The sequence below is a fragment of the Hakea prostrata genome, chromosome 4, assembly GCF_041222555.1.
Source record: "Hakea prostrata isolate BN-2017 chromosome 4, UWA_Hpros_2, whole genome shotgun sequence".
NCBI classification, from domain to species: domain Eukaryota; kingdom Viridiplantae; phylum Streptophyta; class Magnoliopsida; order Proteales; family Proteaceae; genus Hakea; species Hakea prostrata.
The window spans coordinates 40,912,150-40,927,433 of NC_142603.1; the positions used below are offsets into that span (position 1 = coordinate 40,912,150).

General features: G+C 38.7%; 1 protein-coding gene across 1 annotated transcript; it reads right to left on the reverse strand.

The window, feature by feature from the left end:
* Positions 1–544: 544 nt before the first annotated feature.
* LOC149018896 (uncharacterized) lies at positions 545–2,877 on the reverse strand. Its single transcript, XM_089154445.1, has one exon. It carries the CDS (start codon positions 2,838–2,840, stop codon positions 1,962–1,964), a length of 879 nt encoding a protein of 292 aa, XP_089010571.1. The 5' UTR covers positions 2,841–2,877; the 3' UTR covers positions 545–1,961.
* Positions 2,878–15,284: the final 12,407 nt, after the last annotated feature.

Consider the following 15,284-nt stretch of genomic DNA (forward strand, 5'->3'; position numbering starts at 1 on the left):
TTATGGAGTATGAATTTATTTATGTTTAAAGCAACACTATCAACTTATTGACTATTTTATCATTTTTTGTGAGCTTGAATCATCTTATATTTCTATGAATTTTATTTTTAATTTACTTATAATACTTCTATTATTATTGTTGTTGTTGTTAATCAGGGCCAAGATAGGGTCAATCAGGGCCAGGGACAAGGCTAATCAGGGTCAGGGCCAATAAGGGCCAGGGACAAGGCCAATCAGGGCTAGGGATAGGGCCAATCGGGGCTAATCAGGGTCAGGACTAATCAGGGTCAAGGCCAATCAGGGCCAATCAGGGCTATCAAGATCAGGGCCAATCAAGGCTAATCAAGGTCAGTGCCAGGGCCAATTAGGGCTAATCAGGGCCAGGGACAGGGCCAATCAGGGCTAGGGATAGGGCCAATCGGGGCTAATCAGGGTTAAGGCCAATCAGGGCCAATCAGAGTTATCAAGATCAGGGCCAACCCATCTCGACCCAGCCCAATTAGAGTGGGAATGGGCTTGGCTTGGCCCTGTAGGGTTTAGGGTCAAGGACAATAATCCTCGGCCTTGAACTAGGGTCAGGGCAGGAATGAACTCAGATTAGAACACATAGGGTTGGGCTTGGGATTGCAAAAGCCCGGCCCAATTGTAGCCCTAGTGTAGACATTTAAGATGATCAATGCATCTACATTTAAAATATAATAAAATAAAATAAGAAAGAACAAAAAAACAAAACAAACCAAGGAGAGAGAAGTGACAGGAGTTCTCACGCTTCAAGATTCCAATGTTTTGGTCTTCTCACAAAACCCGAAATGTTTGAGAGTGAAATCTAGTTGCTATGCTCCTACTCTAAGGTTTGGTCCACGTCATTTTTAGTCAAAAAAAGTGGACACTTTGCATCTACCTCCCCCGAGGTATTCAATAAGATCAATTAAAGACAATTTGTGATTTTTATGACCAAAATACCCTCACATCTATTTTGCATCTATTTTTGTGGTCCCCTCCTCTTGTTGTTCTACTTCTAGTCTCCTCATACTTTGATTATGCTTCAAAAGAAGAAAGTCGAAAACTCCAGGAGAAGTTGGAGAACCTAAATACCTTCTCTTCATGATCAGAGCCTCAGGCACATAACTTGTTCGGCAAATAACAACTCCTTTTCTCATTTCAGTATTATGTTTTTCTTCTTTCTTCTTTTTTTCATCAAGTATATCTTCTGATTCTCTTCCCCTCAGGCTTTAATTAACTTGTCAAGGTCAGTCTGGTTCTTTTACCTTTGAGAGTAGCAGTAAAATTTCTCTCTATAGAACCTCATTTCGCACCCCTCCTCTCAAAACATTAAATCCTTGCTCCGTCCATATAATGCTACTCTCATACCTGCTATCATACACTTAGGGGATCTATCTCATCAATGTTTAGAGGTGATCCCCTATCTCATCAATGTTTAGAAGTGAACCCTCCCCTGAATATATGATGGAGAAACATAAGAGTTACGCATAACTTCAAGGTTAATTGATCTGATACGTCAAACTTAGGGTTAGAATCAGAGTCGCTGTTTAGAAATAAAAGGAATCAAGGTTGGATTTAACGTTTCGAATAGCCTGGATCAACTGCACTTAAGCACTTTGTTATGGTCCAGGACATAATAGTTGGAAGGATATGCATAAGCTACATCTTGGACCACAATAATTCTCTGAAAATTCCGCAGCTTCACATCCAAACGTCGCCTTCCGTTTCCCATAGATTAAATTAGAAGAAAACGACGTCGCTTCCTACGAAATACATACAAAAGCCAAGGGCCCAATCATGGCCTCCTCATTCCTCAACCGATGAACACGTCACTTCCGACAGGACGAAAGGGGACGATTTCACGTCACCACTCCTCAACGGCAAAACCTGCTTTTCCGCGCCGCGTCCGATCAATCCCAAATCAAGATACCCTAAACACTATTCACAAATTTGTGCGTTCATCTGGTTTTAGTCGCCGGCAACGGCGAGACGAACCGGTTGCTGTGGTTTGAAGCGGTATCGAACCCAACGGACCGGCAAAGGACGATTGGATTCTTTAAATCGACCGGAAAGGAAACCGTGGCTGGACCCTGGTTCACAGTCCTACGGTACGGACCGAACCATTTGTTCAACATGTAGCGATTCTTCCTCCATGGAGGCAGAGAGAGATCTCTGCTCATCAATGATCTTTTCGCGGCATCCGCCATTAATCTCACTATCTGCTTCAATTCTTCTGCTCCACCTACATAAACCTTCGGCAACATGTTAAATAAGCAATCGTAGTTCACCGTCGGCCGAGCGATCACGAACGCCCCTGAGAAATCGACATCCACGATATACCTCTGCTGCGACGCTCCTTCAGATCTGATGACATCGATGAATTCATAGTTTCCACCGGCGAGTCCGCCGGAACTCTCCCATTTTGTCTTACAGATCGCCGCATTGTAACCGGCATCTCTTAGATAGGTCATCACCTTTCGCCTGAAAAGCGACATATTAGATCTTACGCAGGCGAAATCATCCACCGCTTTGGAAACGAGAGTGTAGAGGCAGATCCGAAACTGATTGGAATCGCTAAATGGATTGAGCAAACTACCGATCGCATCAACTGTTTCCTGAAGCAAAGTATCACGGTTTGAATCGGAGGGTTCGTCGTGGTTTGATACGTCGAGTTCATCTTCTAAGAAGCCATGGACGAGATCGGAGAGGCAAGGAGAATGCTCGCTTCCACTGCTATTGTAGCTCGTATGACAGTGATCATCTTTTCCAGAGAGACACGCTTTGATCTTATCGCTGAGTGGATCTGTTACTCGTTTCGTTCTCATGCAAACGGCCATTGTTCTTCAGCTTTTGCAGAGCAGAAAGAAGAGTGGAGTGCTTGAAACTTCGACTTCAAATGGGAAGCCGTATACGATATTTATACGAAACGAATCTCAGAGAGTACAAAAATTTTTATTTTGCAAGTGGAATGGAATTTAGTACGAATATTCGTTGAGCCAAGTCAATAAATATTTTTAGTGAAGGGCTCCTTTTCCTAAAAATACAAAAGAATATACCTGACGCATCTGCATTCAGGGTTTACACGTGTGAGGGATATCCAAAGCACCGGAAAATGATTCTACCTCGAACGACTGTGATGACGTGGATATTAAACGCTTTATGACACGCGTTGATCATGTAATCTCTTTTATATTTGCATCGATAAATGTGTTAATCGTGTAATCATCATGTTAACATTACCGCTCTTTACCCAGGTTTGTCCCCCAATCCGGAAACGAAAGTTTGAAATTCTTACACGAAATACCCAACTGCCGGTTCGAACCGGTCCATCCAACGTATCTTCACTAAGGGAAGCTGAATCTGACACCCGGTTCAACAGAAACACGATTAAGAAGCTAAGAAGTAATCAGGGCCTTAGAGAGGCGTCTTCTGAACATATCAGTCAAGTTATCATTAGATTAGATTCCTTAGTAGCGTTCCAGATGAGTAGAGGATACAAATTCCTTAGTATGTCTTAGTATGATGTTGATAAGGGAAAAACAATACCAGGTTGGGTTTGACCATGATCGGGTCAGTAACCCCAGTCAGAACTGGCTTAAATTTCGAACCATAGAGTAACATAAGGGTGAATGAACCTTAACGGTTACAAGAGACGTATTCCCATGGAATTCGGGATATACGATCTGGGCACAAATGGTAACTGCTATTAACTCTGAAAGAAGGGTAGAAACCCTATAATTGAATGGTCACGAGAAAGAAACGTGAACATATCTTAACGGTCGAAAATGTCAAGTAAAATCTAGATAAGTTAAATGATCGCACACGGTGAAGGTAACTGAATCATTTTCCTCCGTTAATTCATTCAATTAAAGCTCTGCGTCAAGTTAGATCAAAAAATTCTATTGCCGGATTAGTATTGGTTGTACTAGAGCTTCATTTACCCGCACGCTTCATAGATTTTTCTGTGAGAAAGCTTGGGATAAAAAATTCTATTGCTGGAAATTTCACCTTGTTTATCCTTACCCCTAATCATCATACCTCGATTGGAATATGCCCTCAAAAAGTATTCTTGTTTCAAGAGTTATTAGTTTTGTTTTCAATTATTACTAATTAAAAAATATTAGAATGTTCAAGATGCCTTCTTGTGTTCTTTTTCACTTTCATCTTCTCTCTTTTTTTTCATGACATTTCATATTAATTTCTATCTTTTCAAATTCCCACATAAAATTTGATCTTTCAATTTCAGCGCTGCTATACTTTTCTTTGTTGGTAATTCCTAGACTTAGTAGTATCTTTCTTTCATGATACTTCTTCATCTTTAAAATCCATCCCTTCAACTTCTTCTTTTTTGGTTCTGACCATCCCTTCAGCTTATAAATTTATCTCTTAACTTGAATCCTTTTTTTTCCTACTTTTCATGAGAAATTGACTTTTTTGACATATCCTTTAGAAATCTATCTTTATCTTTCTCCATGGAGTGAGAGAACCTCTAACAATCTGGTCATCAAATTTTGTCAAGTCATCTATGGTAAATTTCCAAAAAAAGTTATCAAATACCATTAGACGGACATGAATAAAAACTAGCATTACAAGTTAGGTCGTTCTTCAAAAGCTTTTCCCTTCTATTCGCTTTAATGTAGCATTTTCATTTGTTTATCTATCTTCAATTATTGACTTGATGTAACAATGTCACATGAAAAAGCAATTCCATGATTGTTTGTCTCCACCTGAAATGGTTAGGCAAAAAAATAAAAGAAAAGCTTCCTCCCAAATGCTTTACACTATTTCTCTCTCTGTTGCTAAAGTTTTTGAAGCTTGACCAGTAACAACAAAACAACCAGATCAACTAATGATTCAGAAACTTTTATAAAGAATTCATTTTTGAACACATCTTAGAACAATGTATAATCCAGTTAGATTTGAACCAAAATACACTTGATAATTCTGGGTTTACAACCTACAGAAAGAAAGTCAAATAACAAGGGGGGGGGGGGGGGGGGGGAAAAAAAAAAAAAGGGGGGGGGGTAAACGGTCGGAAGGGGGGGGGGGGGGGGGGAAAAAAAAAAAAAAGGTGGGGGGGTGGGGTGTTTTTTCTTGCTTTAGTCATGAACCGAACCGGTTGGGTTCATTTGGTTCACAGCCTATTGTTTATTAGAAGGCTGGGTTGGTTCAGGGGTTAGTGTGCAAATCGATTTTCATTTTTGAGATTTTTTCTCTCTGTTCTACGGGTTCTTCTTGGAGCTCTCTTGAAGCTTCGTTCATGGCCGTCGTGTTCGATTGCTTGTAGCTCTGATTATCCTTGGTGCTTGAAGGAGGTGACATAGGGCTTTTGATCGCTGGAGTGTGGCGAGCACTCGATGGTACTTTGGAGACTTATGGTTGCTTGTATCAGGTGTATTCGTATTCTCTTCTTTCTTCTTCTAAATCTGTAAACTCCCAAAGACTTAGTGAATTGGATTCATACCTAAATCCCGGAGGCGTAGGCATATGCCGAACTCCGTAATCATGTCTTCTTCTTCTCTGATGTGTGAATACCCTTGTATGTTCGGTCCACAAGATTTTAGGGCATGAGGTTTGTTAATACGATCCAAGATTGGCATCAGAGCCATCTCATTCATGTTCCCTGCTTCATTTAGGTATTGTTGAATCATTTAAATCCTAAATTTGAAGGTTGCTTATACGGTTTAAGGTTGTCTCAGGTTACAATCTTAATTTCTTTAAAATTCTTTCGCTGCTTATACCTCTGATATATGAATAACAATTCGGTTCTTATAGTCTCTATTCAATTCTGTCATAATTGTTAATCTTATGAAATTGTTTTCATTTCATATGTTATGAATGTGCTATGATTATGATTCGGTTCTATAAAACCTCTGTTAAAAGTGTTTCATATAATTGTGGTATACTCTGTTAATGTTTTTTGTAACCTGTTGGGTGACAATCTGAGTATAGGTAGGTAATTATGATATGATTAGGGTTTAATTAATCTCATTTATTTGTGTCTCTTTGATTATATTATCTGCTGTCTAAATTTTCTTGTTAATATTGATCTAATACTTGGTATGTATTGATATGTGGTGTTAACATTTGATTATTAGGCTGCTGTAACTTGTATAAATTGAGCTTATGTTTTTTGTGATTAATTAATATTGATTATTTAACTCTTTGTTAGAATAATATTTTATTTTTCAAAATTGGTTAATCAGTATTGTGAATAGTATTCTTGTATACTGATTAGGGTCTTGTACCGGGTTCAAAGTGGAGCCAAGTAAGGGTTTTGTCTACCAGGGGAGGATACTCCTCCCAGTGTGGTTAGTGTTATTACCACAGGCTCTAGTAGAGCTGTAGGTCTAGGGGGAACCCTAGCTACCTAAGTTTGGATACTCCTATGGGGGGTTCCAGGGTAGATATTGAGAAGTTTGATGGCACAGGGGACTTTGGGATTTGGAAGAGGAAGGTTCGAGCTTTAATGGCTCAGCAAAAGTTCCTAAGATCAATAGATGACCCAGATGCTTTCTTTGAAAGTATTGATCTAGTCTTGAGGACTGAAGTGATGGAGAATGCAATTGGTTGCATGCTCTGGAACATCACTGATGGGGTTATCAGGTGTCTTGATGATGATGACGATACTCCTATTAAAGTTTGGAATAAGCTTGAACAGATCTATCAGAAAAAGAATCTAGGTAACAAAATTTATTTGAAGGAGAGGTTGTATGGGTTTAAGATGGACCCTACAATCACCCTTGACAAGAACTTGGATATATTTAAGAAGCTGATTCAAGACTTAGCAAATACAGGGGAGAAGACTAAATTGGAAAATCAGGACTTGTCTATTATCCTATTGAATTCACTTCATAATGATTATCTTGTTGTTAAGAACTCAATCAAGTATGCATGTCAAAACATTTCCCTAGAACAACTGATTGATGCCTTAAAGAATAGGGAGTCTGAACTATTGGCTTCTGGTAAGACTAAGGGCAGTGGGGAAAACCTGTTTGTTAAGGGCAAGGGCTCTTACAAACAAGGGAGACCCAAAGGGAAGGGAAAAGTAATTGAAAATCATGAGACTAACAATAAGAATAATAATGGGAACAACAAGTCTGATACAAACCTCAAGAGATGCTTCTTTTGCAAGAAAGTAGGACACTTTAAGAAAAATTGCTTTGCATATAAAAGAAAAATGAAGGAATTGGAGACTTCCCATTCTGATATGCCTGGACCCAAGAATGGTCAAGCCAATGTCTATGAAGACATCAGTGAGGTGCTTACCATATCTGAGGTTAGTAGGCAAGAATGATGGATTTTAGATTCAGGTTGTACTTATCACATGTGTCCACACATACACTGGTTTACACACTTGTCTGAGTTGAATAATGCCAAAGTTATGATGGGAAATGATGATTTATGTGATGTAGTTGGTATTGGTTCTGTTGAATTGATGAATCACAATAAATCTATTTTCACCTTACATGATGTTAGATACATACCTGACTTAAAGAGAAACTTGATTTCAATTAGTAGCCTTGACAGTGCTGGGTTTGTAACTTGTATCTCTGGGGGTAGTCTTTCTGTATCTAAGGGATCTCATGTATGTTTAAAGGGCATTTCTCAGTCTGGTTTGTATGTTTTTGATGGTAGTACATTCCTAAATAATATCTCCAATATTTGTTGTTTGTCAAGTGAGTCAAATATCACTAGTGTGTGACATGCTAGGCTAGGACACATAAGCAATAAAGGAATGCAAGCTCTAAGTAAACAAGGCCTGTTTGGCAAGGATGTCATTGATAACTTAGAGTTTTGTGAGTCATGTGTCTTAGGTAAGCAGCACCGGTTAAGCTTTGGAGCTGGGTCTCACTTGTCTGGGGATATATTAGAATATGTACATGCTGATTTGTGGGGACTGCTTGGTCTTGTCTTATGGTAGAAACTCTTATTTCTTATCCCTTGTTGATGACTACTCTAGGAAAGTGTGGATCTTCTTATTGAAGACCAAGGATGAAACTTTTGAAAAGTTCAAGTATTGGGTTGCTTTGGTAGAAAACTTGAGTGAAAAGAAAGTTAAAACATTAAGGACTGACAATGGATTAGAATTTGTTAATGAAATGTTTAATGGATTTTGTAATGACAAAGGGATTCAAAGGCATAGGACTGTTAAATACACCCCTCAGCAAAATGGCATTGCTGAAAGAATGAATAGGACAATTTTAAACAAGACTAGATGTATGCTCACCGGTTCGGGGCGTACCCAAGGGGTGAAAGTCATTACAACATTGTTCACCTAATCAATAGGAGTCCCTCTGTTACCTTAGGGTTTAAAACCCCTGAGGAAATGTGGTGGGGTAAACCTCCCAGTCTTGGTTACCTTAGGGTATTTGGGTGTGAATCCTTTGCTCACCAGAGCATTGGTAAATTAGAAACCAGGAGTAAAAAGAGCATCTTTCTAGGGTATCCTGAGGGGGGGGGTGAAAGGATATAAGCTATGGGATAGGACTGTGCCTGGTGTGAAGACCTTTGTTAGTAGTGTTCTCTTTAGGGAGAGTGTGTTCCCTTGTCTTTCCATTGACAATATCAATTTGAATCCACTTGATCAAAGAATGACAGACTTCACTCAATTTGATTTAGGGCAGGCTGATGTTTTCTTAAGTCTTGCTCAGACTCTTGATTCTAGTATACCTAAAGGACCCTTGACTTCCCCTCAACCTAGCTCTGGTAATAAAGAGTCTGAGGTTGTAGTTTCTGAGATTGAGAGTGGGCCATTGCCCTCTCTTGAGACTTCCACTGGAGAGGTGGAAGAAGTTCCTGATCTGAGTAGTTACCAATTGGCTAGGGATAGAGTTAGGAGAGTGGTTAGGCCACCTAGAAGGTATGTAGCCAACTTTGCACATGAGACTGATATTTCTGTCTCTGATATTGGGTTAGATGAACCTAGTTCCTATGAAGAAGCTTTGGGTTCCAAAGATAAAGATTTATGGGTTCAAGCCATTAATGATGAATTAGATTCATTAAATAAGAACCAGGTTTGGGAACTAGTTCAGAAGCCCAAGGATCAAAGGTTATTACCTTGTAAGTGGATATTTAAAATCAAGGATGATGGAATTGATAATTTCAAAAGATATAAGGCCAGACTTGTTGCAAAAGGTTTTGTTCAAAGAGAAGGTGTGGATTATGATGAAATTTTCTCTCCGGTTGCCAAGTATAAGACTATAAGGTTGTTGTTGTCCCTTGTTGCTCAGAACAAAATGACTATAGAGCAATTGGACGTGAAAACTGCCTTTCTTCATGGCAATTTAGAAGAAAGGATATATATGCAACTACCTTTAGGCATCTCGGCAGCTGGAGATGAATCACAAGCTTGCTTGTTGAAGAAATCTCTCTATGGACTTAAACATGCTCCTAGGCAATGGAACAAATGTTTTGACTCATTTGTGTTGAGTGTAGGGTTTAAGAAAAGTGTTTATGACAGTTGCCTATATTTTCTCATTTCAGATTCTATTGTGTTATATCTTATACTTTATGTTGATGATATATTGATTGCTTGTGTTGATTCTAATCTTATTCAAAATGTTAAGAACAAGCTGAAATCTGAATTTGAGATGAAGGATCTTGGGACAACCAAGAAAATTTTAGGGATTGAGATTTATAGGGATAAGGGGGAGGATACTATGTTCATTGGTCAGAGACTATATTTATTGAAAGTGCTTGAGAAGTTTAACATGCTTAATTGTAAACATGTAAATGTTCCTTTAGCTGCACATTTTAAACTTTCAAATGATCATTGTCCTAAGAATAACTTTGAAAAAAGTGAAATGTCAAAGATCCCTTATTCTAGTCTTTTAGGTTCTCTTATGTATCTCATGATATGTACTAGACCTGATATTGCTCATGCTGTTAGTGTACTAAGTAGGTTTATGTCTAATCCTGGTAAAGAACATTGGCTTGCTCTCAAGTGGCTCTTAAGGTATTTGAGAGGTACTGTTCATAAAGGTTTAGTGTTCAAGTCCACACCTGGTGATCTTATTCTTGAAGGATATACTAACTCAGATTATGCCAGTAATGTAGATAACAGGAAATCATTATCTTCCTATTTCTTTCTATTATCTGGTAATTGCATCAGTTGGAAGGTGCAACAACAGCCTATAGTTGCTTTGTCCACTACAGAGGCTGAGCTTGTTGTTGCATCTGAATGTGTTAAAGAGAGTATATGGTTGAATGGTTTGTTATGTGAACTTGGTATTTTGAAGATTAAACCTGTTGTCTTTATTGATAACCAGAGTGCTATCTTTTTATGTAAGAATCCTGTTTATTATGACAGAACCAAACATATAGACATTAAATACTTCTTTCTCAGGGATAAAATAACTGATGGTTCACTTTTAGTTGAAAAGGTAAGTACTGAGCATAATCCTGCAGACTGTGGTACTAAGTCATTGCCTCTTTCTAAATTTCTACATTGTCTTGATTTGTTGGGAATTGGTGATGTTGTCTTTTAGTACATATGTTCTGTAGTTTTGAGTTGTATATTACTTGTTTTTTGGATTGTGGTGTGTGTCTTGTTGTTATTTGATTGTTTATCAGGTTTTGCATTTGTTGCAGTTTTAGGGGAGATGCTGCCCAAATTTTTTTTAACTCTTTCTCTGTTTATCTCAGTTATGAGATATTTGCCTGGTGTGTGCATGTGTGCTCTTCATAGTTATATGAGTGAGTTATGAGTTATGAGTTATGTTTAGGGTTTTCTCTACCTAGTGCAGTATGTTGCATGGTGTATCTGCATGGAGTCATTAGTGTTGCATGGTTAGTGTGTGTCTAGGTATTTTGCATATTTTATTTGCTTTGTACTGTGGTTTTCTTTTGTCTTGTGTGTGCAGGTATACTTGGATGATGACGGTCGCATCCAGCTCACTATAGTCATTTTGGGTGTATAGATTAAGGGGGAGATTGTTAGGGGTAATCTGGTATTTGTACTGCTTTAGTCATGAACCGAACCGGTTGGGTTCATTTGATTCACAGCCTATTGTTTATTAGAAGGCTGGGTTGGTTCAGGGGTTAGTGTGCAAATCGATTTTCATTTTTGAGATTTTTTCTCTCTGTTCTACGGGTTCTTCTTGGAGCTCTCTTGAAGCTTCGTTCATGGCCGTCGTGTTCGATTGCTTGTAGCTCTGATTATCCTTGGTGCTTGAAGGAGGTGACATAGGGCTTTTGATCGCTGGAGTGTGGCGAGCACTCGATGGTACTTTGGAGACCTATGATTGCTTGTATCAGGTGTATTCGTATTCTCTTCTTTCTTCTTCTAAATCTGTAAACTCCCAAAGACTTAGTGAATTGGATTCATACCTGAATCCCGGAGAGTAGGCATATGCCGAACTCCGTAATCATGTCTTCTTCTTCTCTGATGTGTGAATACCCTTGTATGTTAGGTCCACAAGATTTTAGGGCATGAGGTTTGTTAATACGATCACAAAAAAATCCCGGGGGGGGGCCCCCCCCCCGCCCCAGGGCCGCCCCCGGGGGGGGGGGCGGGGGGAAGAAAAAAGAAAAAAAAAAAAAAAAAAAAGGGGGGGCCAATATGTAGATGTCTTTGATAATGGGATAAAGTTTCCAAGGCATTGAATGATAGTGATCAATGCTTGATTATCACTCTCCATCATTATTCTTGTCTCTTGAAAATCATGCGCCCATAACATAGCCCTTCTCATTGCTAGTCCTTCCAAAGTAAGAATTCTTGAGATATTGATCCCTGTCCAAATCCAAATAACATTTTCCCAAATGGTTCTTAGCAATGCCGCCATATCCCGCCATAACAATTCCAGGTGCTTTGCCATATTGAGCTAAGGATTCATTTTGAATAGAAATACAAACAGATGGATTTTGCTTCCCGAATATTTTGAAACGAGACAACACATGAAAATTGGATAAACATATCACGGTGAAAAAATAACCCTCTTGATTTTCCTTGTCCAAGCAACAAGACTAAGCTAAGATACATCTACTCAAACTTCACATGATGGACACATTGAAAGAAAAATACAACTAGACTGACTAATGTAGCATAGCTTCGCAAACAAAAAGCGATTGGTAATATGTTGACTAATAAAATTCTATATTGTTACCTTGACGTTGTTTACATGATTTTGTAAGTCTTTGCCCCTAGCTGCAAGGGAGGCAGCTTGTATTTTCAAAAGACTCATTCCCTTTGGCACTTCCTAGTGCCCATTCACATCAGCACTTTATAGTCAGAAATTCATCTATTTGTCTTTAATTTCATGCTGTTTTCAAGAACCTTGAATATTTATTTATTTATTTATTTATTTTTGAAGAAGTGTCACAAAGAGAACAAAGTTAAATATCCAAAGCCATGCACAGATGCTTGGAGCAACAACTTAGACTAGGGGTTAGATATGATTATTCTAGTAAAACTAAATAGAACTACCACCTTGTCACAGTGATTAGATCCAAACTAGGACCTTTAAAAGATTAAATAAAGAAGAATTTTCAAGATATTCAGTCCTTAACTCTAATATTGAGTACATTATAAACTGATATAGGATTCTAGAAGTTCTCTCTCTTTAACTTTTTCAGTAGTTGTTCAACAAAATGAAGGCTTTTTTTTTTTATTGCTTTTATTTTATCAAAAACAAACTGAATTATTTTGTGCAAGTTACAAGTATTTTGCAGTACCAAATATTAAATCAACATCTTCTAATCCCGCCAATGGATGGTTTTAAATTTTGAATATGTGTAATAACCCCAATGATCCTAACCTGAAACCCGAATTACAGGTCCAAAGGCCCGAGCATCAAGTCAGAAAAAGCTATGGCCCATCCGATTTAAAGCCCATGAATTGGTTTCAGAAACCATGGACCTAGGTGAAGACGATGAAGAACGTGCATTGTTTGGAATTGGAAGAAGATCTTGTTAGAATCCAGATGGTTGGGGCAGGTGGATATTCAGTATAAGGAAGACAAAGTTCGAAGCTGCTTATGAGTAAGGTAAGAGCCTTTTAAATGATGTTTAAGCTTGTATTAGTATTAGGGACCAATTGAGAGATTAAAACGCCCAAGTACGCAAAGGTACCAAGGGTGGTTGCTTGGGGTGGTCAATTGACCAAGCAACCACCACCCCTGGTAGTTGATTGGATCAATACAAGCAGATTTGCTCCTTTTGCCCTCAACACCCTATTGAAGGCTCTTAAACCCTATTTTTGCATTGTTTTAATGCTTGAGACTGTCATGGACTGCTACAAGGTCAAAGAGCACGTGTTGGTGAAGTAATACCCCTTTTTGTGGAGAGTCTTGGAGAATTTCGTTGACTTTTGGATCCTAGAGGTAAGTGGATTAACTTACTCCCTCTTCCTTCATTATTCTAATGTTTTGAGAGTAGTTTTTCTTGCCTAACCTTTACTGGAGGGGATTTGAATTAAAGAATTTATTTTATCGATTATCTTGATTAAATGATTTCGGGAAGATAAATCATATATCTATTTTAATGGTGGAAACTCTCGAAGAAGACGTTTTAGTTTTAGCTCTAGTTTTCCATGTTCTTGTAGTCGGGGATACATTGATAATGTTTCAGGGATTTGATCTAAGCCTAGGATCATCCCAAAGTCTCAATATGTGCTATAAGAGCACTCCATGACCTACAGGAAGCTTCGTGTTGATCAAGATCAAGTCCTATTGACGTCTCCATTACCTCTTCAGAGGTGTTCTCCCACTCATAGGGAACGTCTCTTGTTTATGCAAAGGCATTTGGAAAAAAAATAGATAATCCACAAGGATGAGTTATAATGAACTTAGTAAGACAACAATTCCATATACATACCACAATCACATCGTAAGCAAAAGATGAAATAATGAAATGTTGTGTTATGGATGCATCTTACTAACTATGCAAGTGTCTATCTAGACAGACATGCTTTAAGATATAACACAAGCCCTCCTTTGGGTAGGTCTTGTCACTCGATCCCTCCAGGGACTGGCTACCTCTGTTGGGATCCCGGGTAAGAGGTACAGTCCTCATCATCAACCAAGGCTGGTGAATAGGTCTACACTCTCTCACTACATGTGGTCTAGATACCTTTGCTCATGCCTAGTGCCCTTTTAGTGCAGTATCTTTCTCCACCTGAAATCTAAATCCTCACGGACTAATTGCATATGTTGGACCTCATTCCTTAACCCAATGGTCATGCACATATTGTTGGGGGCGGAGGCTCTTATGTCTCCTCATGACAACCATCTTTTGGATGCCCATGAGCCCAACCCCAGCACATACGACCCTACCATTGTATGATAAACAATGGACCATTGAGTCTTTTGACGAATTGGTTACCTCTTTTGGATGACATAGAGTCACATCACTGCCACCACGGCTCACTCGACTTCAATACCCTTGCCGAAAGGGTAGTAGCATGTATGAGTACCTAACCATACAATCTAGACCTCCTAGACATGAAGCACAACAACCATGATAGTGCTAGGGGCATCAAAAAACAATGTCCCATACCACAACCCTTGATATCCCAAGCTAGGAGTACCAAGTTAGATATTCCCCAAGTCATAGTCGCACCAGACACATCATTCCACAAAAACAAAGAAGTAAAATGCATCAATCATCATTCATGATACATAGTTAACAAGTATATGCATAACAATAATTACAACAAGATATAAGGTCATTCACATGTTTAGAAAATTAAACAGTTTATTATATCAATAATTCAGCTATATATGTAATTATGTCCTTACCTGTCTTAGTGGAAAATGTATTGAAAAATGTGCTAGATCTCTCAAGAAACTATCCCAACTGTTAATAATAATGGGTGGGTCCCACTACAATTTGCGCCATAGGTGGCGGCAAGATGGTTATGTAGTCTAAGATGACTACTCCTCTATTTAATTGAGTCTAATGAAGACTCTAATATTCCCTCCTTAAGATGAGTCTAAGGAAAACATTAATTAAGGAATTAGGGTTGAGGGAAAACATTATAAATAGAGGGATGGAAAACCAAATAGAAACATATGATTTAGAATACTCTCCCATGCTCTACGAATTCTCCAAGCTAATCCTGAACCTCCATCATTGTAGTTCGCCGATTTGGAAGCGTGGAAATAACTTATAGAGTTCACAAGCTGAAAGAACGGAAAGGGAACGCAAAGAGGCACCTCCAATGTCTAGATCCATTGTAGAAAATCACTAAGGTAAGGGATCTAAAACTCTTCCTTTCATTGATTTAGTTTAACACCAACAAATCCCATAAAACCCCTAGATTAAGGTCATGAAATTACATT